Here is a 24,750-nt window from a genome sequence, read left to right as displayed (position 1 = left end):
GCTTATAGAGAGAGGCATTTGTCAGGAACTTCAGGTGGCTTCTAAGAGCTCTCCATCCCACAAGCATAAGGAACTGAATTCTGCGGACAACCACATGAGCGTGGAAGAGAACCCTGGGCTCTGGATGGGGACGTAACCTGCCAGCTCCTGACTGCAGCCTAGTGAGACCCTGGGCAGAGGACTCCGTTAAGCCACATTCAGATTCCAGACCCTCAGCAACTGTGAGATAATAAATTTGACAGAGGATCAGAGCGCTCTACTTGGGTAGACTCCTTCCTGATCATTTGCCACCGAAAGATGATCAGAAAACAAGATGAGTGTCATGGTTTATCATTTGTGTATGTTTCGTGAACTCATCCCAGTACTCCAAACCCAGTGCCAATAGAGAAAGCCATGAAACGCCAGCATCCAGCAGCAACTCTAGTCCAAATGATTCAAGGTCAGCCCCTCCTTCATCCAGTCAAGAAATCGTGTCTAGAGCTGCCAGTTCTTCCTCAGAAAGACTGAGACAACACACGCTTCCACAAGCACAGATGGATTCCCATACAGTTGCCTGTTTCCACACGTAATACAAAGAAACGTAGACAACCGGTTTGTCGGGCAAACTGTTCCAGCTAGACTGCCAGTGTATCTTGCTTTTAGTCCATTGCAGGTACTATGGTGGCAAACATGTGTATGCTCGTTAGTAATATGTGATATTTCGTACAATGTCAAGCTGCCGTTTCAGCTCAGGCCACATTGAATGCCAACCCAGCCCAAACTACTGCTTCATAGCCTCTACATTGGCACCTGTTCCTGGAGAATAATCACCACCGGCTCCAAACTCAGCGGTCCAAGAAAGCTAACCCCTGAATGAGAATGCTAAACAAAGATGTCAGTTTGAGGCTGGCTGGATTGGATGTACAGGTCCTCACGAGCTGCAGTTCTCTTTAGCATTGTGTATTTCTTTTCTTCCTTTAGTCAATTTATATGGTAATGGGAGCCACAGAAAGCTGGATGATTTCCTGTTAGGCATGAGGAGGTCAGCCGCAGGCTCCCTGCAATAGTGCCAAGTTAAGGATGATGGGAAACAAGTAAACAATCTAAAACTCGAAGAAGTGGGTCATTTTATGGATGATGGGCTTGGCGATGAGGGTGGGAGTGGGGAAGGTGCAGGTGAAGAAGCCAGTGCAATTCAAAGACCTGGATTAATGGTTTCAGCTTGATCTTATCACCGCCTTCTTTACTTCACTAATGCCAGAGGGCCACCCGCTGTCAAGAGTTAGGCTTGAAAAACCATGCCAGCTGGAAAGGAGGGTTTGACTTTAGGAAAATGTTTAAACAGTAGTGTAATTTAAAAGTATATATGAGGGCTTCCCTGGTGGCGCAGTGGTTGAGAGTCCGCCTGCCGATGCAGGGGACACGGGTTCGTGCCCGGGTCTGGGAGGATCCCGCATGCCGCGGAGCGGCTGGGCCCGTGAGCCATGGCCGCTGAGCCTGCGTGTCCGGAGCCTGTGCTCCGCAACGGCAGAGGCCACAACGGTGAGAGGCCCGCATACCAAAGGAAAAAAAAAAAGTATATATGAGTATAAAACCTTTTTATTATCATGAGATTTTTTTCCTTTAAGCTCATACGTATGAATATTGTAAGCACAAATGGATTACTAATTGTATGATTAAAAAAAAAAAGACTAACAGAACATAGTGTTACAATATTGGTCTTCCAGATTTTATTCATTTCAACTATGTCTATTATCCCAAGACAGACATATTTGTGGGTCTTACTTCTTTAAAGAGCTGCTTCATATATAAATTTCTATAGTTGTAGATTGACCATTCAGTATGTAATTTAATATATTATCTATTTTCTATGAATTACTCTGAAAGTTTCAAATGAATGATCTCACAGTGTTTAGTAAAGAATGTTATTTACCTAAAATGTGCTAGTAGCAACTGGCCCAGCCTTAAAGCCAAGAAACTTATCAGTAATCTTAATTTTATTGGATAAAGGAAACCTATTTTAAGGGCATGTATTCCATCAGTTGGAATTCATACCATAAAGAAAAAGCAGTTCTTTAGTAGAATTAACAGTCATATAAAATGTTCTATACAGGCAGTAAAAAGGGAATACCTTTATAGAATCAGAAATACTAGAAATAATTTGGCATTACAAGAAAAGAGAATTACAGACCAGTAACTCTCACGAACACAGATGCAACCATTTTTAATAAGATTTTAGCAAATAGAATCAACAGCATATATAAAGGATAATACATTATGACCACGTGAGGTTTATCCTGGGAATGAAAGGTGTCACTATATCAACAGACTTTAAGAAAAAAATCACACAATCATCTCAATAGACATAGAAAAAGCACTTGACAAAACTAGACCATTTATGCCTTTAAAAATGTAAGCAAAATATGAATAAAAGGAAATATCCACATCCTGATAAAGCGTATCTACAAAAAATTCTACAGCTAAGATAATTCTTCTTGGTGAAAAGAGCAAATGCTGTCCTCTAAGATTAAAACGTGAGCAAGAATGTCTGCTCTTGGGGCTTCCCTGGTGGCGCAGTGGTTGAGAGTCTGCCTGCCAATGCAGGGGACACGGGTTCGATCCCTGGCCTGGGAGGATCCCACATGCCACAGAGCAACTGGCCTGCGCTCTGGAGCCTGCGGGCCACAACTGCTGAGCCCGCCAGCCACGGCTGCTGGGGCCCGTGCACCTGGAGCCCATGCTCTGCAACAAGAGAAGCCGCGACAATAAGAGGCACACACACAGCAACAGAGACCCAACACAGCCAAAAATAAAAACAGGTAGATAAGTAAATTTATTAAAAAAAAAAAAAAAGAATGTCTGCTCTTGCTACTCCTATTCAAAATCATACTGGAGTTCCACCCAGTGCAATCAGGCAAGAAAAATGAATAAAACACATACAGATTGGAAAGGAAGAGGTAAAACCGTCTCTGTTCACATCTGACTCTGTGGTCTATGCGGAAATCTAATGGAATCTACAAAAAAGCCGCTAGAAGTAATAAGTGAGTTCAGCAAGGTTACAAGATGCCAAGTCAGTACACAGAAATCAACTGTATGTCTGTATACTCATAATGAACAACTGGAAATGGAAGGTTAAAAAAATACTATTTATAATAGCACTAAAAATCATTAAAAAAAAACAAGTATAAATCTCACAAAATATGTGCTAAATCCATATACTGAAAATGACAAAATGAAAGAAATCAAAGACCTAAATAAATGGGGATATGAACCACATTCATGGATTAGAAGATTCATTATTGTGAAAATGTTGGGTTTTCTCTCAAACTGATCCATATATTCAACATAATACCATTCAGAATCCTGGCAGGAATTTTTATTTTATTTCATTTTATTTTATTTATTTAATAATTGACAAACTGAGTCTAAAATTTATATGTAAAGGCAGGAGAACTATAATTTTGGAAAAGAAAAAGTTGGTGGATTCACAGTAATGGACTCCATACTTACCATAAAACTATAGTGATCAAGACAGTTTCCTTTTGTACAAAGGCACAAAGGCATTTCAATAGAAAAAGGATGGTCTTTCTCAATAAATCATATTGGAACAGTTGGATATCATATGCGAAAAAAAAAAAAAGAAACTTGATGGCTTCCAGAGAAGAAGGCACATGAGCTGGGTTTAAAGTCCTGGTACATTTAAATACAGGGCTGGCATAGCCCTGCCTAGTTGTAGATAGTTGATACAGCCTGTGGAATGAATACATACACTAGAAGCTGCCTCTCTGCTCTAAAAAAATTTTTTTAAGAAACTGATTCATACCTTACCCCATGTGGAAAAATTAATTCAGAACATAAACTATAAAAGTAACTAAGGACCTCCTTGGTGGTGCAGTGGTTAAGAATCGGCCTGCCAATGCAGGGGACATGGGTTCGACCTCTGGTCTGGGAAGATCCCACATGCTGCGGAGCAACAAAGCCCATGTGCCACAACTACTGAGCCTGCACTCTAGAGCCCACAAGCCACAGCTACCAAAGCCTGCGTGCCCTAGAGCCCACATACCGCAACTACTGAGCCCTTGCGCCACAACTACTGAAGCCCGCACACTCTAAGGCCTGCATGCCACGACTGCTGAGCCCACGTGCTACAACTACTGAAGCCCGCGTGCCTAGAGCCCATGCTCTGCAACAAGAGAAGCCACCACAGTGAGAAGCCCGTGCACCACAACGAAGAGTAGCCCCCGCTCGCCACAACTAGAGAAAGCCCGTGTGCAGCAACAAAAACCCAACGCGGCCAAAAAAGAAAGAAAAAAGTAACTAAAACTAAAGTAAGCTAAAACTGTGAATCTTAAACTATAAAATGTCTAAAAGAAAACATAGAAGAAAATGTTTGTGACACTGGAGTAGCCAGAAGAATGATCCATTAAAAAATTTTTTTGATAAGTTGACTGCATCAAAATTAAGAACTTGAGCTCCTAAAAAGTCACTCTTAAGAAAATGAAAAGACAAACTACAGACTAGGAAAAGTTGTTTGCCAATTACGTATCTGACAAATGAATTGTATCAAAAATATATAAAGAACTCTAAAAACTCAATAATAAGAAAATAAACAACCCAATAAAAAGTGGCAAAAGATTTGAACAGACACTTTGCCAGCAAAGATTTATAGACGGCAAAGAAGCACACGAAACAGTGCTCAACATCACTAGTCGTTAGGGAAACGCAAATAGAAACCTCAGTGAGAGACCACAACACGCCTGTCATAATGGCTAAAACAAAAAGGAGAAAACCTGATAATACCAGGTGCTGGTGAGAATGCAGAACAGCTGGACCTCTCAGACATCAGTGGCGAGAATGCAAAACAGTATAGGTGTAAAGGTACACTTTGGAAAAACTCAGTTTGCCAGTTTCTCATGAAGTTAAGCCTACACTTGCCATATGACACAGCAAACTCATACCCAGGTATTTACCCAAGTTTGAGAATTGTGCTGACACAAAAAGTAGGACATGACTATCTATAGCGGATTTATTCATAATTGAATTATGAATTCATTTGAACTGGAAGCATCAGAAATGTCCTTCAACTGTGAAATGGATAAACAAGCCATCATGACTAGTACTTAGTAATAAAAAGAAATGATGGATACATGCAACAACATAGGTGAAAAATGCATTGTGCTAGGCAGAAGATAGACTCAGACTACATATCATATGATTTCATTTATATGACATTCTAGAAAAGGCAAAACTCTTGGGATGGTAAACAGATCAGTGGTTGCCTGGGGTTGGGTAGGGGTTGACTACAAAGGGGCGCAGGTAATTTTGGAGGGGGTGATAGAACTGTTCTGTATCCTTTGTTTTTTTTTTAATTGGAGTATAGTTGATTTACATTGTTTTAGTTTCACGTGTACAGCAGAGTGAATCAGTTATACATATGCGTGTATCCACTCTTTTTTTTATTTAGATTCTTTTCCCATATAGGCCATTATAGAGTGTTGAGTAGAGTTCCCTGTGCTATACAGCAGGTTCTTATTAGTTATCTATTTTATATATAGTACTGTGTATATGGCAATCCCAGTCTTCCAATTTATCCCTCCCCACCCTTATCCCCTGGTAACCATAAATCTTTTTTCTACATCTGTGACCCTACTTCTGTTTTGTAAATAAGTTCATTTGTTCTATATCTTGACTGTGGTAGGTATATGAGTTTATGTTGGTCAAAACTCATAGAACTGTACACTAAAATGGGTGGGTTTTATTATATGCCAAAAAAAAAAAAAATCTGATAGTATCAGGAAAAGCTTCATAGAGTGTAAGATGCCCAAGTCTTAAAAGCTTTGAAGGTGTGGACATCCACCCTGTGGACAGTGGGGAGAAGCTCGTTCCAGGCAAGGGGAACAGGATTTGCAAAGACTTAGAGGGAGCAAACAGTCGTGTGTGTTCTGCGTACTTTGAAGTTGTTTGGAAGGTCAGAAGCCTAAAGTTACACAGTGGGGGAGTTGACCAGAAGGCGTTGCTGGAGAAGCAGGCTGGAGCTGAGTTGTGAAAGGCCTTATGTGTTTGGTAAAGAATGTGGACTTGGATTTTTTTTTTTCCCTTTGGTTGGTGTCCTACAAACTGTCTTACAGTTTGGGCTGCTGTAATAAAGTACCACAGAAATTTCTCTCTCGCAGTTCGGGGTCTGGAAGCCTGAGATCAGGTTGAGATCTGGCGGGAGGGGTACCCTTCTGGGCTGCAGACTACGGACTCCTCAGCCTGTCCTCACATGAGCGGAGAGCAGGGAGAGGAAGCATGCTCTCTCGTGACTCTTAGAAGGGCACCAGCCCCATTCGTGCAGGCTCCACCCTCATGACTTCATCTCATCCTAATTACCTCCCCAAAGCCCTATCTCCTACTACCATTATATTGGAGGACAGAGTTCCCACTTCTGGGGGGGACAATCATTCAGTCTGTAACAGCTGGGAAAATGAAGGGCTTTAATCGGGGTGGGGGGGACTTAGTTTTCGTCTGAAGCATCTCCTCTGGCAGGCCTGGGGACCACACATGGGAAGGGTGAGACCAGGTGGTGATTTGTCACGTCGTCAGGCAGGAGGCAAACAAGTCCTGGGCCAAGACTAGAGCAGTGGACGCATGAAGAGGGGTGGACTCAGTGGGAAATGGTGACACCCAGATGACAAAGGTGAAAGAAAGGGGCTAGATGCTAGCGGCTAGGGAGACAATGGAGTTTCTATGCTTGGAGACATCCAAGAAGAACTAGGTTTGAGGGATGTGTAGAGATCATTTTTATCAGTTTGGATTATAGTGAGTTGCTGTATAACTTGAAAATGTCGACTTGATTTTTCATTATAATACTATAGGCATCCAGCCTCCAGCAGTGTACCTGAATAATGAGTAAGCTGCCACAGTAGGGTGGGAGTGACACTGGTTGGAACCCAGAAAGCCATAGCGAGGAGTCTGAGTAAGGTGACTGTAGCTGGTACCCATGGGCCCTGTCTGCCCACATCTCACTGAGCAGCTGTGGCCTCTGAGTGACTCCCCACTGTATCAGATTCGCACATCCACTGGAGGAGGGATTCGGGGAGGACAGAGGTGCCAAACTAGGACTGGGTGTGGCTTAAAGAGGAAGATCTCTCATCCTGGGGGAGGCGGCAGTAGAAGTGGAGAGCCTTTTCTGTGGACGACACAGGTCAGAGCACCCACAGAAATGTTCTGGGGGGAGCTGACTCGTCTCCGAGCCTGCGTTTCAGGGAGCGTCTCATCCCCCCCCTTAGCTGCTGCAGCTTCCTGTGTGCTCTGGGTTGGCTTCCTTGCTTGTCTGGACCCTGACTGGTCCTGCCCACACGTCTTTGTTTCGCTGCGCTTTGCTAGACGCCTGGGCCGTTTTTAAACCCCACCCTGATCCCTTGTGTTTCAGCCCGAGAGGAAGTTTGGCGTGGTGGTGGTTGGCATCGGCAGAGCTGGCTCCGTGCGGATCCGGGACTTGCGGAATCCACACGCTTCCTCGGCGTACCTGAACCTGATGGGCTTCGTGTCCAGGTGGCTTGCTTTGCTTTGTGCCTTGTAATTCACGGGAAGCCCGGTGAGGTGGGTTAGGCCTTGGGCCGCGCATCTCCTCCAGACCCAGGAGAGAGCGAGCCAGCTCCAGGGTCATTCCAGGGAACCAGGCAGGATCAGCCCCACAAGATCACAGGTTTGGACAGGTCTGGGAGCTGAAGAGTAACTAGACCTGCAGCTGGGATGTACAGTGAGTCAGCCCAGCGTACCCGGATAATGAGCGTGACCACCCTCAGCTCCTCCGTAGGGGGGACCGCCGTCAGACATAGGGGAGATGAACACAGGGCCTGACAGTTACTGAAGGGACACAGTGAACACATGTGGGTTGTCCTGAATGAAGGCTTTAGGTTGATACATCAGTTACCATGACAGCCATCCATGCAGGGCCCTGGGCTTTCCAAGCCTGACCAACTATTTGACGTAGATGTCAACCCACTTGACAGATAAAGAAGCTGAGCCACAGAGAGGTTAAGTAATTTGCCTGAGGTCACACAACTGGAAAAATCTAAGAACTGGATGTCAGCGCAGGTCTATCTGATTCCAAAGCCCATCTTTTAAACACCATGTGTTCTTTTCCCCTTTGATAATTCTGAGCCCCGCTTTTAAGGAGTATCACTTATCTCCTGTAACTCAAAACCAACTTTTCAGTGCGTTTCTTCTTCCCTGCCCCACCCTCAGCTCCTTCCTCCACCCGACCACTTCCTCACAAACACACCATTCACCAGACTAACGCCCTGTAACATCATTTATCAGTAGTCATTGGGAACTAGAGGTAGGCCCTGTGTCGGCAGGTGATGTGGTAGAGGGCAAGTCAGGCACGTGTCTGCTTCCTAGTGCTTTAGAGAAATCAACTAAATGTCAGTATTTAAACAGAGCGTAAGTAACTATCCTGACGGTCCACGTAGATGTTCTTTCAAATTTTAATTTATGGGACCTGCTTTCTTCCAATTTGCCTCTCTCAAAACCTGGCCTCTCCTGGCCTTTCCTTAAGGATTTAAAGTGGCCGCACTAAGGTGACCCAGAAGTGCTGGGAATCTGCCCTTGGTCAGTCTTCCCCTCCCAGTAAGGTTCTAAGGGAGGGCTTCCCTGGTGGCACAGGGATTAAGAATCCGCCTGCCAATGCAGGGGACACGGGTTCGAGGCCTGGTCTGGGAAGATCGCACATGCCACGGAGCAGCTAAGCCCACGCACCACAACTACTGAGCCTACGCTCTAGAGCCCGTGCTCTGCAGCAAAAGAAGCCACCGCAGTGGGAAGCTCGCACACCACAACAAAGAGTGGCCCCTGCTCGCCACAACTAGAGGAAGCCCATGGGCAGCAACAAAGACCCAACGCATCCAAAAATAAATAAATAAATAAATTAATTTTTAAGAAAAGATTCTAAGGGAGCAGCACAAATGGGAGGCTTGACATTACGATTCGCTGGCACCGTTCTCCTGCTGCTCCCGTGCCTGCGGCTGGGATCGTGCACGGCACGGGCTCCGGGCTGAAATGGGGCCTCTGCTCCCCCTGCAGCCCCGCCCTCGGCTCCCCCTGCAGCCCCGCCCTCGGCAGCTGGCGCCGTGACTGCTGCAGCGGGAATGCCCAACCTACCCAGGTCCCTCGGGAGGACGGCCAGCTCCCCTCCATCCCTGCTTTACCACAGCCCTGCTGTTACTACACTGTCCCCTTCTCACGGGCCCTGTTCCTCACGACCTACCTAAGTCCTGTCACCTCTCCGGGAAGCCTCTCCTGAAACCCTGAAACTTGGGGCTCCTTGCCTTCCTTGACGCTTTCACCTGTGCCCCCGGCTCGGCATTCCTCCTGTTACTCTCGTGGTGGTGTTATAGGTGTGTATGTGTCTTCCTCCCTCTAGCTGACTGAGCTCACTGGAAGTCCGTTCCCCACATACTCCCTACGGGGAAGGCACACAGGAGACAAGCGGGGAGCATTGGTCACACTGAGCCATGTAGGTCGGTGGTCCCCACAGGAAGAAGCCCGCCGCCATGTCCTTCCGCAGCCACGCTTCCCCAGAGGCGCTCTGGCTCCTGCTCGGGTGGAGCTGTGAGCTGGCCCGAGCCTCCCGCCGGCTGCCCCATCTCCTCTGTGGCAGCCGCCGTTGGAGGACTGCTGCTCTCCAGCCTCTGCTCTGGGGCAGCGCGCAGACAGCCAGGGCTCCCAGCTCTCCTGAGGCGGGGGTCCTTCTGCATGTGTAGGAGCCGGGACGCTCAGCTCCTGTCCTGCCTCTGCTGCTGGTTAGCCGTAGAGCCCCTGCCTCTCGGGGCTTTGTCAGCTCGGCTGTAAATGAGGCAGTGATGCCCACCTTCCACTTGACCATCACAGGCCATGAAGGAGCTTGAAATCACATGGCCGTTTGCCCCTTAAAGGTGTTAAGTGTCTTGGATTTGGATTAGGTTAGGCAGTCCTGGTGTTTGGCCAAGTGCTTGAAGTTGGCAGTGACCGTGGAGATCGTGATTAATGAGATTACGGGAGATCAGTTCTTTTTTTTTTTTTTTTTGGGCGGTACGCGGGCCTCTCACTGCTGTGGCCTCTCCCGTTGTGGAGCACGGTCTCCGGACGCGCAGGCTCCGCGGCCATGGCTCACGGGCCCAGCCGCTCCGCGGCATGTGGGATCCTCCCGGACCGGGGCGCGAACCCGCGTCCCCTGCATGGGCAGGCGGACTCTCAACCACTGTGCCACCAGGGAAGCCCGAGATCAGTTCTTTTTATCTTAGAGATGAAGTAATGCAAAGACTCCCATGTCATGTGGGCTGTTAGCGGTGGTGTCGGCACTCGATGCCAGGTCCCCGACTTCACCCAGAGGCCGTGTTTCTCGCTGCGCGCTGAAAAATGCCCTGGAAGTGGGAGGCAGGAAGTTCATTGCTTCATTTCCAAAAGTCGATCACCAGGACGTTGTTGGGAGATGGGGAGAAGGATGGCGCTCATGTGTTCTCAGCCGATGCTCTGCCTACTCTGAGCTCCACTTGTCTGTTCCTCTCAAATAGACGAGAGCTGGGGAGCACTGATGGGGTGCCGCAGATTTCTTTGGAAGATGCTCTTTCCAGTCAAGAGGTTGAGGTTGCTTATATCTGCAGTGAGAGCTCCAGCCACGAGGACTACATCAGGTGGGTGTTCAAGTCCTTGCGTTGCACAGTAGTGCGGGACGTTAAAGATGCCTGGGCAGGCTGACTTCTAGCAAAGGGGTCTTAATTATTGATGGGAAGAACTACATTGGATCCATGACCTTTAAAAATTGTCAGAATTTGAACTCTCACTCTGGGTTATAAATGTATAAGGACATGAAAAATATTGTAGAACTAATATTTATTTAGTACACCATAACTTAAAACATTAGAAACATTAACAATTAAAGTATCTTATTTCTTCGTAAAAAACTTACTGAGTGTGGTTTGAACAGTGCCTGCCTTTTTCTGGTGGTTTAACTTAGCCACCATCTTTTCTGTGCCTTGGAGAATTGCCATAGTCCTTTCAGTTTCCAACATTTTGTCCTTTGCCCTTTCAACAACATGAAATCTCTGAGAAGGTCTCTAGGAGTTGCTTTAATAGGAAGAGTTTCGGCCACGAGATGAGTAAGGAGATAGTGGTGGCATCAGAGTGGGGAGATCGCATTATTCGTAGAGCAGGAGATGTGAAGTGTTCCCCCGCCCCACCTTTGAATGCAGAGCCTAGAGCCCCCCAAGCATTTGGTAGGACTGAGCCTGGAAGGAGAAGCCGCACTCAGGACCTGGCAGTTGACAAGGCAGGGCCAGCCGCCCCCAGAATCTCAGCTTCCCTTCTGGGTCCTTACATCAAACTACAGCTGCTTCCACCATGCCGTTCCCCAGAGTCAGCTGCCCCCTGTTTATCAGGCCCACTCTGAGTGTGGACAGAAACACCTTTCTGTGGTTCCCCTTAAACTTCTGTGGCACCAGAGGGTATGTCCTTAACAAAGTGATCATGTAATTCCCATGCTTATCAACGTTTGTTTCCGAGAATATCTAGAGAATAAAAGCCAGACTTCCGAGCACAGCACTCTGCATCCTCTACATCAGGCTCCCAGCCACTCGTAGGACCTAGTTTCCCCTCCACTCCCTGTAGCCCACTCCCCTGCCATGCTGAAATGCTGAAATTCACACCACGTCCCAGTGGACAACGCCCCATAAACACCCAATCCCCTGCATATGCTGCTCAGAGTGAAACATCCTCATCCCCTGGCACCTGGGAAATGCCTGTTGATACTTCAAGACCCAGTTCAGAGCCTTAGTGAAATCTTTTCCGATTGCCTCAGGCACAGCTGGCTGCCGTGGGTTTTTATTTATAGCTGTCACGTGGTAATAGGCAATTTCCCTGTTAACATGGCTGTACTTCTCCTCCAGAGTAACTGGTACATAGTAGCTGGTTGAATACGTGAGTAGACGAATGGGTGAGTGTTCAGATGAACACATGACTAGAAAGCCTTTCTCTTACCGCTTAGTAGAAAATCACGTGAGATGCAGTTCATCCGCCTCCCCCTCTGGCCCTGACTCTCACCCGTGTCATGACACGTTTACATGGAGACGTTTGTGCATTTATAACATTCTGTTCTGTCATGCAGGGCACTTAAGTGAAGTTTAACTGAAGTGCATTTTCTCTGTATTTATCCCTTTTTCCCAAAGACAGTTCCTAAACGCTGGCAAGCACGTCCTTGTGGAATATCCCATGACACTGTCTTGGGCAGCAGCTAAGGAACTGTGGGCACTGGCTGAGCAGAAAGGTGACGTATGTTCTGTGCATAGAGCACAGACCCTCTTCCTAAGGATTCCTGCCTCTAAGATTTCTGTGGTACCACCTTTATGCCTTTAAAACTTAACCCCATGTCAGATATGTTACTGGTCCCATGGGCTCCCACACCATCGCCCCACGCCCCATACTGCAGGCACATAAAGGGGGCATGTGTGGCGGGCCCACAGGGCAGAGGGATGGGTGGCGATTTGCAAACGTTTGTTCAAGACTTAGCTTCTTTTACTCTAATGAAAAGTATGAATTAGCTTCCACCTATGCTGGTGTTATAGATTATATGTTGTTAATACTTATATATTATTTTATATAATAAGATATATAATTATATTTCATTTTGGTTTTATTCATGTGATAGTTGTATTGCTAATGGAAAAATGCCCAGATCAGGGTAATTGATTGTCTTACGTGCATTAGTTTTAATTTTCATTGTTTCTCAAGAGGAACACTGTTTATTACATATTTATTATATGCCAGGAACTTGAAAACTCTGCTAAACACTTCATATGTTATTTTGCTTAATTCTCTTAGAAATCCTTGGAGGTAGGTATTTTCTCTAGCTTATGTATAGGAATCCATGGCTCAGGGACGTTAAGAAATTGTGCCAGAAATGGGGCACAGCCTTTAAAAATTACAAATCTCTATATTGTATACCTGTGACTTACGTAATATTGTACATCTACTATACTTGCAAAAATATTTTTTGTGCCAGGTCACAAAGCTAGTAATAGGACCACTAAACGGGAGATGGCGCTTTGGTTTCAATCTCTCTGGGCTCTGAAGTCCACATTCATTCCTCTGAGCCATGCCGCCCTCCAGAGATTTTTCTGTTTTTATGGTAACTGGACAAGTCCCTCTACGGAGGCAATTAGAACTAACTAGAATGTTTTAGGGATTCATGGAGCTAGTTAAATGAAGTTTAAGTCAAAAACTCTCTCTGTTTCAACACTTGCTATTTTAAATCTTTCAAATATGAACAAAGTATGGTGAACAATTATAATGAAAATCACCAAAGAAAGCACCTTGTTCTTATCACCAGCATAGACGGGTCACACTACTGAAACTCTTGATTGCCTTTCTCTAGTACTAGGCCGTGCTGCTGGAGGACAGAGCCCATCTTTCCTCTCTGTAGCCCCAGCAGCTAAAGCTAAACACCGCCCAGAACTTGATAGGTCTTCAGTAGGTGTTCGTCGAATGAAAAGGTGGATGAATGACTACTGAAGTGAGCAAAAGGTTGGGGAGCTCTGGGGCCATCAGCTTTGTATAGTGTTTCTCATGGCACAAACGTCCCTGGCCAGAGTGCAAGATGCCAGAGATTTCTTGCTAATTGCAAAGGAAAAAATGTCCTTTTACAATGAAGAGTTCTACCGTTACCATCCTAACCAAGTGATTGCTCGTATGGGTAAGTATGACATCACAAGCCGTCTGGTGGGATGTGCGTAGCATAAATCCTGTAACTGAGATTTTAACCAAACTTCTCACTTCACAAGAAATACAGGGATGAAGGAACAAATTAAATGACACCAAAAAAGAGTAAGTGAACTAGAATGTGGAACACTTTACAAGATAACAAACTAAGTGGCTTCAGGAAGATAATGTCCTGTGCGTAGTGACTTCCTTCCAAAGAGCACAAGATGGAAAGAAGGGGAAAAAGGGTTAACTCTACACTAGAGAAACCAAACACTACGCCTCAGCGAGATGATTGAGGTCAGTGTGAACAGTTGATAAGTCATGTTAATAGGATGTACTTGTTGACTGAAAACAAGTAGACCGCCAGTTATTTCTCCAGCAAAGATGAGTTTATTCAGAAGCAGCAGAGAATTATAATTCAAGGTCTGCAACCGTGGCGAGCCACGTGCAAATCCCTGCACAGCAAGGGCAGGGGAACACTTTTATAGGGAAAAGGAAGTCTGTGGGGGGAATCGTAAGCAAAGAGTCCATGGCTTTTCATTGGCTGAGTCCTTGCCAGGACAGAAGAGGAGTCGTCGTCTTCCTGTTGGGCTCTACTATCATCGCAGGGTATGGGAGCTCCCTGTTCTGGTCTCCCAACACTATTTAATGGAGGTTTCTGTTTATTAATGTCTTCTGTACGCTTAATATAATGTGATGAGAATGGCCTATTACTTCTGTAGTTTTCCTGTCCAAAACCCATAACCCCAGTCTAACCATGAAAAAACATCAGAAAAATCCCAGCTGAGGGGCATTCTACAAAATACATAAACAATACTCTTCAGAACTATCAAGGTCATTAAAAAAACAAGGAAATTTTGAGAAACTTTCTAACCTAAGAAGGGCCTCAGAAGACATGGTGACGAAACATAAATGAAACACAAAGAGCACATTAGGTTAAAACTATAGAAAACTGAATCAAATATGGACTTACTTTTTTAAAAATGAGAAAATATTGTTATATTGGATCCTGGTATTAGCTCCTTAAGCAAGCAGAATCTGGATGGCTTGCTTACAGATCATGAATGGCTTTGAAAAAGAGAAAAGCCCTGAACACCAAGAGTGACCTTTGTTCTCTAGACAAGTATTCATAACTCATACTAGAACATCCATTAAGCAGCGTTTACATGACACTTATCACTATGTATGAGATACTGTCCTTGATAATAGGGGATAACAAGAAGATGACCCTTGCCCTTGAGGAGCCCACAGTGTCAAATGGTCACAACTAGCAGTATTAACTTAATCTGCTGAAAGTGAACTGAAACAGTAATTACAGCAATTACATTGTAGCACAGGAAGGAATGATCTTATTCAATTCAGCATACCTAATGTTATATCATTTTGGACGGCAAGAGTTATGGATAATTTGGGAGTGATGTCAGCAAGGTGGTGGAATAAGAAGCCTCAGAACCTCATTCCCCACAGAGTCACCAACTTAACAACAATATATAGACCAAAATACCTTAGCAAGTACTCCAGAAATCAGTTAAGCAGTTGCAGTACCCCCAGGCAAGCACAGAGCCAAGAAGAGCTGCATTGAAGTGGGTAAGAAAATTCATTGCATTTGCTCACCATAGCCCTTCCCCTTCTAATTCTTAGATTAGAAGAATCTAAGGGAGGGAAAGGAAAGAGTGGAACATGTGTCCAATGTTCTGGCTTTTCAAGGGCTGCTTGAAGGACTGATTTCTGTCTCTCCTGACTGGGAATGCTGAAGGAAACAGGAGTAGATATTGGATGCCAGGGTCAGGGCAGCTAAGAACGAAGCAAGCGCTGTAGTTTGTTATAGCACCAGGGAGACTGCAGTACTCTGAACAGACGCCACAGGGAGCAAGAGATTCCAGGTTCTTGAGAACAGGGGCAAACCTCTTTAACTTGGAAATTACATGTGCAAGCCCAAAGAAGATACATCTCCAGAAAAGGTTTGAGTGGCCTCCAGAATTTCTGGCCTGGCTGACTGGTGAAGGTCTTCCCCCGTACAAAGCAAGTCTATAAAGACTGGGAGAGGTGGCTGTTTTTTCAAATATTTAAATCTCAGTACAGGCATATCTTGGAGATATTGCGGGTTCAGTTCCAGACCACAGCGATAAATTGAATATTACAGTAAAGTGAGTCAAATGAATTTTTTGGTTTTCCAGTGCATATAAAAGTTATGTTTACACTGTACTATAGTCTATTAAGGGTGCAATATCATTATGTTAAAAAACAATGTACATACCTTAATTTTAAAATACTTTAGTATTAAAAAATGCTAACCATCCTCTGACAAGGCAGGGTTGTCACAAACCTTCAATCAGTAAAAAATGCAATATCTGCACAGTGCAATAAAGCGAAGTGTAATAGAACGAGGTTTGCCTGTAAGTGATCACAAGGAATACAAAGAAACAGGGAAATACAGCCCACTCAAAGGAAGGAAATAAATCTGCAGAAACCAACCTTAAAGAAATGGAGATCCAAGAATTACCAAAATAACTGTCTAAAAGATGCTCGGTCAGCTAAAACAAAACATAGACAAGTAAATGAAATCAGGATAACAGTGCATGAACAAAATGAAAATATATCAACAAAGAAATGTAAACTATACAAAAGAACCAAACAAATTCTTGAGCTGAAGAATAAAATAACTGAGTTGAAAAATTCACAAGAAGGGTTCAACAGCAAATTTGATCAAGCAGAAAAGAAAGAACTGGCAAACTTGAAGATGGGTCACTTGAAATTTGAGTCAAAGGAGCAAAAAAAAAAAAAAAAAAAAGAATGAAGAAAAGTGAAAAAGGGACCTCCCTGGCAGTCCAGTGGTTAAGACTCCACGCTTCCACTGCAGGGGGCGCAGGTTCGATCCCTGGTTGGGGAAACTAAAATCCCGCATGCCACGTGGCGTGGCCAAAAAAAGAAAAAAATGAATAAAACTTAAGGGACTTAAAGGACACCATCAAGCAGATCATTATATGCATTATGCAAGTCAGCGAAGGAGACGAGAGAGAGAAAGGGACAGAGAGCTTATGTGAAGAAACTATGGCCGAAAACTTCCTAAATTGGGGGGAGGAAATTCAAGACAATGAACTCCAACTAGAATGAATCCAGAGACCCACACCAAGACACACTGTTATAATGACAACTTGGAATAGAAAGAAACTACTTCATCATAATAAAGGCCATATATAAAAAGTCCACAGCTGATATCATACTAAATGGTAAAACACTGAAAGCTTTTCCTCCGAGATCAGGAAACAAGATAAGGATGACCACTTTCACCACTTCTATTCAACATAGTACTGGAAGTTGCAGCCAGAGCAGGTAGGCAAGAAAAAGAATACTAGGCACCTAAATTAGAAAGTATAATCCCCCCAAACAAAAACAAATTTTAAAAAGTTACACATAATTTGGACATATCACTAGAGTTTAAATATTTAATGTAAAGGAGAAACATTTTAAGATATATTAAAAGCTCTCCACAGAAAAAGAAAATAAACTTATGTTGTATTGCTTCTGTTTGTAGGGGGCAGAATTATAGAGATGGAGAGCTCATCTTCATATAAGAAAGAGTTTTCTAAGAACCATAACTGTTCTGACATATTTACCCAGGATGCCATAGAAAACAGTCCCAGCACTGGTTATCATATAGCTGACTTAGTGCTTGGTTAAGGGTACTTTTTGCATTTTCAAATATCAGAAATGGAATGGAAAATCATATTTTTGTTTTCATGGGCACATGTAAAATGAATCGCTGTTGGCTCAGGGCAGTGCATGGCCTGCTGTTCCTCTGTTTCTTCCCAGAATCAGTGTTTCTCCAGCCCCATCTGTCACCCCGCCAATCAGATGGGATAGCTTGCCAAGTCTGACACATTTAATAACAAGTGAGACAATTTTTTCTAGCATCTGTATTAATGGTTAAACTAGTTACAAAGGAAGACCTACCTCTATGACACAAGAAGTTCTGAGAAACATCTTATTTCTTTTACAAAAGCAGCTCTGAATAGGCCAACACCAAAGCCATTGAAGAAACTGAATAATAATTCTGGTACTCATCTCACTAAATTAATTACCTTAAGTCCTTATCCTTTTGTAAATTGAGATATAATTTCCTTATGATAAATTCAGAGATTTTAAGTGCAGAGTTGAATGAATTTTGATAGAGTATATACCCATGTAATTATTACTCCAGCCAAGATACAGAACATTTTTATTACTCCAGAAAATTCCCTAGTGCCCCTTTCCTGTCGGTGACTTGTCCCCTCAGTGACATCGATTACCTACTACCAGACTTCCCTGCAGATTATCTCTCAGCTAGGATCTGAGACCATTCCTGTATTGCTCAATCATCAGTATAAACATCATGTCACATATATGCAAGGAAAAAAAAAAGCAAATGAAACAAAATGGTAACAGAGATTAGCTGGTAGAATTCTGGGCGGTTATATTTTTTTCTTTATACTCTTCCACATTTTCTCAATTTTCTTCAATGACATGAATTCATGTTTATACTTTAAAACTAAAAATAAATATAATTTTGTTTCTACCATATGATCACAACCATGAAAAATAATTCACAGCAGAATGACAAGAAAGAAGGAAATATACCAATATATCTTAGTAGTGGTTCTTTCTGGTAAATAGGATCATGGGTATTTTTATTTCTTCTCATTTTCCCCCCAAATTTAAAAACACTTATTTATTATTTCTGAGATACACAAAACACCCTATTTCAGAAGATGAGGCCAGAAATGGTTCTTTGAGAATTTCATAATATACTGCTTATGTCAGAAAGCTGCTGAAATCATGTTTGAGGAAATAAATGAGTCGAGAATTCAAGTCTATTAATTGCAAGTTGCCTTTTCATTTTCTCCTTAGAAGTTATATCTTATTTCATAATCCATGACTGATTCTGGCTTGCTGTCATATTTTTGGTGCTATAACTATTTGGTTTGGTTTTTTTTTTTTTTTGAAATAACCTCTAACTTATAGAAGAGTTGTGAATACAGTACAGAGAACTCTTTTTTCTTGAGAATCATTTGAGAGTAAAGTGCCAACCTCATCCCCCAATAATTTCATGCGTATATCCTGCAAATAAAAACAGATAACCACATACAACCATCAGAATCAGGAACTGTTACCACGACACATTTTAACCAAGCTCACAAAAATCAAAGACAAAGAGAGAACTTTGAAAGCAGTGAGAGGAAAAAGACTCATCACACACAAGGGAATCCTGATAAGGCTGTGAGCAGATTCTTCAGCAGAAATCTTGCAGGCCAGGAGAGAGTAGGCTGATACATTCAATGTGCTCAAAGAAAAATATCAAATGAGAATACTTTATCCAGGAAAATTGTTCTTCAGAAATGAAGGAGAAATAAAGACTTTCCCAGACAAATAAAAGGAGAAAGAATTTATCGCCACTGGACCTGCCTGAAAGGATGTTAACTAGTAACAAGAAAATATATGAAAGTGTAAAATTCAGTGCTAAATGTAAATACTGGGTTGGCCAAAATGTTCGTTCGCGTTTTCTGTAACATCTTATGGAAAAACCCAAACAAACTTTTTTGGCCAACCCAATATATAGTCAAATTCAAAATACTCTATTACTGCAATGGTGGTGTGTAGATCACTTTGAACTCTAGTATATAGGTTAAAAGACAAAAGTATTAAAAGTAACTATAGCTACAATATTTTGTTAATGGATACACAAGATTAAAATACATAAATTGGGACACCAATAACATAAATTGTTGGGGGGAGGCAAGTAAATATGTAGAATTTTTAAATGCAATTGAAGTTATGTTACTGTCAGCTTAAAATGGACTGTTATAACTATAAGATGTATTATGAAAGCCTCATGGTACTGTTAGTACCACCAAGGAAAAAAATGATAAAGAGAAAAGAATCAAAGGATACCATGACCAAAAACCATCAACTCATAAATAAAGACAGTGAGGGACTTCCCTGGTGGCGCAGTGGTTGAGAATCCACCTGCCAATGCAGGGAACACGGGTTCAAGCCCTGGTCCGGGAAGATCCCACATGCCTCGGAGCATCTAAGCCCGTGTGCCACAACTACTGAGCTTGTGCTCTGGAGCCTGTGAGCCACAACTACTGAGCCCACGTGCCACAACTACTGAAGCCTGTGCATCTAGAGCCTGTGCTCTACAACAAGAGAAGCCACCGCAATGAGAAGCCTGCGCACTGCAACAAAGAGTAGCCCCTGCTCGTCACTAGAGGAAGCCCGCACGCAGCAACAAAAACCCAATGCAGCCAAAAATAAATAAATAATTTTTAAAAAAATAAAAAGAAAGACAGTGAGAGGAAGAAAGGAACTATAAAACAATCAGAAAGCAGGTAACAAAATGGCAATACGTTCTTACCTATCAATAATCACTCTAAATGTAAATAGTTAAATTCTCCAATTAAAAGACAAAGAATAGCTCAATTCATAAATAAGACTCAACTATATGCTGCCTACAAAAGACTCACACTTTAAGGACACTCATAGGCCAAAAGTGGAGGGATGAAAAAATATTCCATGTGGATGGAAAAATACTCTGTGCAGATGGAAACCAAAGGAGAGCAGGTGTAGCATATCACACAAAACAGACTTAAAGTCAAAAGCCGTAACAAGAGAAAAAGAAGGTCATTATATAATAAAGGGATCAATTCCTTCAGAGGATATAAAAATTGTAAATATGTATGCTCCCAATATTGGAGTACCTAAACAGATCTGAAGATAAAAATAGGCAGCAATGCAATAATAGTAGGGGACTTCAATGCCCTGCTCTCAACAGTGGATAAAATATCCAAACAGAAATACATTATGAACTAATGAATTTGAACTACACTTTAGACCAAGTTGCCTTACAGACGTATACAGAACATTCCAACCAATAGCAACAGGACACACATTCTTCTCAAATGCACATGGAACATTCTCCAGGACGCATCATATGTTAGGTCAGAAAACAAATTTAATAAGATTAAAATCTTATTAAGTATCTTTTTTGACTACATGGTATAAAATTAGAAGTCAATAATGGGAGGAAAGCTGGAAAATTCACCTATATATGGATTAAACAACACATTCTGAAAAAACAATGGATCAAGGGTAAATGTTTTAAAATTTTTGAGGTGAATGAAAATAGAAACACAAATACAGAAATTGATGGGATTCAGCAAAAGCATTTCTAAGAGAGTAGTTTACAGTGATAAACACCTACATTAAGAAAAAAGAAAGAACTCAAACAACCTAACTTTACGTCTCAAGGAAATAGAAAAGGAAGAACAAACTTAGTTGATGGGGAGAAATAATAAAGATTAGAGCAGAAATAGAGACTAGAAAGACAGTAGAAAAGATCAATGAAACTAAGTTGGCTTTTTGAAAAGATAAAATTGACAAATCTTCAGCTAGACTTACCAAGAAAAAAGGGAAATGACTCAAATTAATAAAATTATAAATGAGGGAGGAGACATTGTAACTGATACCACAGAAATACAAAGAATCATAAGAGACTATGAACAACTTATGCCACCAGATTAGATAATTTAGGAGAAATGGATAAATTCCTAGAAACACACAACTTACCATGACTGAATCATGAAGTAAAAGAAAAACTGAGCAGACCAATAACAAGGGGATTAGGAGATCGAATAAGTCATCAAAAACCTCCAAACATATAAAATCCAGATGGCTTCACAGATGAATTCTACCAAACATTTAAAGAAGAATTAATAACAATCCTTCTCAAACTCTTTCAAAAACTTGAAGAGGAAGGAACACTTTCTAACTCATTTTATGAGGCCAACATTACCCTGATACCAAGCCAAACAAAGACACTACAAGGAAAGAAAATTACAGGCTGCTATCCATGATGAACATAGATGCAAAAATCTGCATTAAATTCAAGAGCACATTAAAAGGATCATACACTATGATCTAGTGGGATTCGTCCCTGGGTTGCAAAGATGGCTCAACATATGTAAATCAATAAATGTGATATACTACATTAACAAAATGAAAAATAAATATATGATCATCTCAATAGATGCAGAAAAAGCACTTGACAGAGTTCAACATCCATTTGTGATAAAATCTCTCAACAGATTAGGTGTAGAAGGAATGTTTCTCAACATAACAAAGATGATACAGAGAACCCCACAGCTAACATCATAATCAATAGTGAAAAGTTAAAAGCCTCTTCTGTGAGATCAGGAACAAGACAAGGATGCCCATAATTACCACTGTGTGCTATTTTACATAGTAAACTGTAAGCTGAGGCCAGAGTAATTAGGCAAGAATAATAAATAAAAGGCATCCAAATTAGAAAGAAAATTAAAATTGTCTTTTTGCAGGTGACATGATCTTATATGTAGAAAACCCTGAAGACGCCACTGAAAATTGTTAGAACTAATAAATTCAGTTAAGTTACAGAATACAAAATTACCATACAGAAATCAGTTGCATTTCTATATACCAACAACAAAGTATCTGAAAGAGAAATTAAGAAAGAAATCTCATTTACAGTACCATCAAAAGCAATAAAATACTTAGGAATAAATTTAACAAAGGAGGTGAAAGACATGTACACTGAAAACTATACGACATTGATGAAAGAGATTCAGGAAGACATGAATAATGGATAGATACCCTGTGTTCTTGAATTGGAAGGACTGGTATTGTTAAAATGTCCATACTACCCAAAGCACTCTACAGATTCAGTGTAGTCCATATCAAAATTCCAATGGCATTTTACACAGAAATGGAAAAAACTACCCCAAAATTTGTATGGAACCACAAAAGACTTTAAATAAAAAAAGCATTCCTGAGATGAAAAACAAAGCTAGAGGCATCACACCACCTGATTTCAACCTATATTACAAAGCTGTAGTAATCCAAACAGTATGGTACTGACATAAAAACAGGCACATAGATCATTGGAACAGAATAAAGAGCAGGGCATATACCTATGCATATATAGTCTGCTGATTTTTGACACCAAGAACACACAGTGGGAAAAGGATAGTCTTCAATCAGTGGTTCTGGGAAAACTGGATGGCCACGTGCAAAAGAATGAAACTGGACCCGTCTTACACCATTCACAAAAATTATCTTGAGATGTATCAAGGAAAAATAGAGCTGTTCAGAAAAAAGGGACTTACCTGAAACTGTGAAACTCTTAGAAGAAAACACAGGGAAGAACTCTTGACATGTATCAAGGACAAATAGAGCTGTTCAGAAAAAAGGGACTTACCTGAAACTGTAAAACTCTTAGAAGAAAACACGGGGAAAAATTCTTGACATTGGCCTTGGCAGTGATTTCTTGGGTAAGACACCAAGCATGCAGGAAATGAAAGCTGAAATAAACAAATAGGTCTGCATCAAACCAAAGAGCCTCCACACAGCAAAGGAAATAATCAATAAATTGATACTTTACAGAAGAGGGAAAGTATTTGCAAGCTGTATATCTGATTAGGGGTTAATATCCGAAGTATAAAGAACTCAGAAAACTAATAGCCAAAAAGCAAATACTCCAATTAGAAAATGGGCAGAGGAACTGAATACACATATTTCCAAAGAAGACATTCAGATGGCCAACAGATATATGAAAAGTTGCTCAACATCATTAATCATCAGGGAAATGCAAATCAAAACCACGAGATATCACCTCACACCTGTTAGAATTGGCTGTCATCAAAAAGACGAGAGACAAGTGTTGGCGAGGATACGGAGAAAAGAGAACTCTGGTGCACTGTTGGTGAGAATATCAGTTGGTGCAGACACTATGGAAAAGACTGTGGTGGGTCTTCAAAAAATTAAAAATAGGACTATCACATGATTCAGCAGTCCCACTCCTGGGTATATATCCAGAGGAATTGAAATCAGTATATTGAAGAGATACATGTATACCCATTCTCATCACAGCATTACGCACAATAACCAAGAGATGGAAACAACCTAAATGTTCTTCCAGAGATGAAAAGGATAACGAAAAGTGTGGCTTATATATACAGTGGAATATTATTCAGCCGGGAGAGAAGGAAACCCTGCCATTTGCTACAACATGAATGAACCTGGAGGGCATTACGCTAAGTGAAATAAGTCAGAGAAATACAAATACTGTATGGTTTCACTTAGAGCGGAATCTAAAACGAAAAAAAAAAAAAGCCTGTTTCATAGAAACAGAGATTTGAATGGCAGTTGCCTTGGGCTGGGGGAAGGGGAAATAGGGCAATATAGATCAAAGGGTACAAATTTTCAATTATAAGAAGAAGTTCCGAGGATCTAATGTACAACATGGTTGTTATAGTTAATAATATGGAATTGTATACTTGAAAGTTGCTGAGAGTAGGTCTTAAGCATTCTTATCACACACACACACAGAGTGAACTGTCAGGTGATGGATGTGTTAAGTGTCTTGACCTTGATAACCATTCCACGATGCATATGTACGTCAGAACAGCACATTGTACACTTTAAATATATAGTTATATCTGTCCATTACCCCTCAATTTTATTTTTAAATAACTTTTTCATAAAATTCATTAGGATTTTGATAAAAGTGGAAATAAATGTGTGTGTTCAATCAGCCATCCTGAATCCAAAGCATGGACATAGCATTTTTGAGCAAATTAAAAAAAATTTTTTTAATATATGTTTTTTATCAAAGTATAGTTGATTTACAATGTTGTGTTAGTTTCAGTTGTACAGCCAAGTGATTCAGTTATACATACATTCTCAATTTTTAAAAATGAAAAAAATACGAGGAAATTAACAGGATTTAGGATGACTGCCTTTTTTTTTTTTTTTTTAAACCCCATCCTTGTCGTGACAGGGAAAGTCTTGCATGAGGAGCACGTTGAACTCTTGATGGAGGAGTTTGCATTCCTGAAAAAAGAAGTGGTGGGGAAGGACCTGCTGAAAGGGTCTCTCCTCTTCACAGGTCAGCCCTTGGTGGGATCACAGGTCATATGTAACTGGTGAGGCTGGTGGAGGGTTACTGGGTTCTGAGCTCTCTAGGATGTGAGCTTGGAT

The 24,750-nt window shown here is 41.9% G+C and overlaps 1 protein-coding gene across 1 annotated transcript in view; it reads left to right on the top strand.

Moving 5' to 3' along the window:
* Window positions 1-24,750, top strand: part of BLVRA (biliverdin reductase A) — a 54,787-nt gene that overhangs the window by 24,821 nt on the left and 5,216 nt on the right. Inside the window, exons 3-6 of the mRNA XM_082846029.1 lie at window positions 7,394-7,515; window positions 10,518-10,637; window positions 12,168-12,265; window positions 24,551-24,658. Of these exons, the coding sequence (XP_082702155.1) occupies window positions 7,394-7,515; window positions 10,518-10,637; window positions 12,168-12,265; window positions 24,551-24,658 (448 nt within the window). The remainder of the gene's footprint in view (window positions 1-7,393; window positions 7,516-10,517; window positions 10,638-12,167; window positions 12,266-24,550; window positions 24,659-24,750) is intronic.

The sequence above is a fragment of the Leucopleurus acutus genome, assembly GCF_964270905.1.
Source record: "Leucopleurus acutus genome assembly, chromosome: 9".
NCBI lineage: Eukaryota > Metazoa > Chordata > Mammalia > Artiodactyla > Delphinidae > Leucopleurus > Leucopleurus acutus.
The sequence above is the reverse complement of the archived record's forward strand: the minus strand, read 5'-3'. Positions and strand labels throughout refer to the sequence as shown.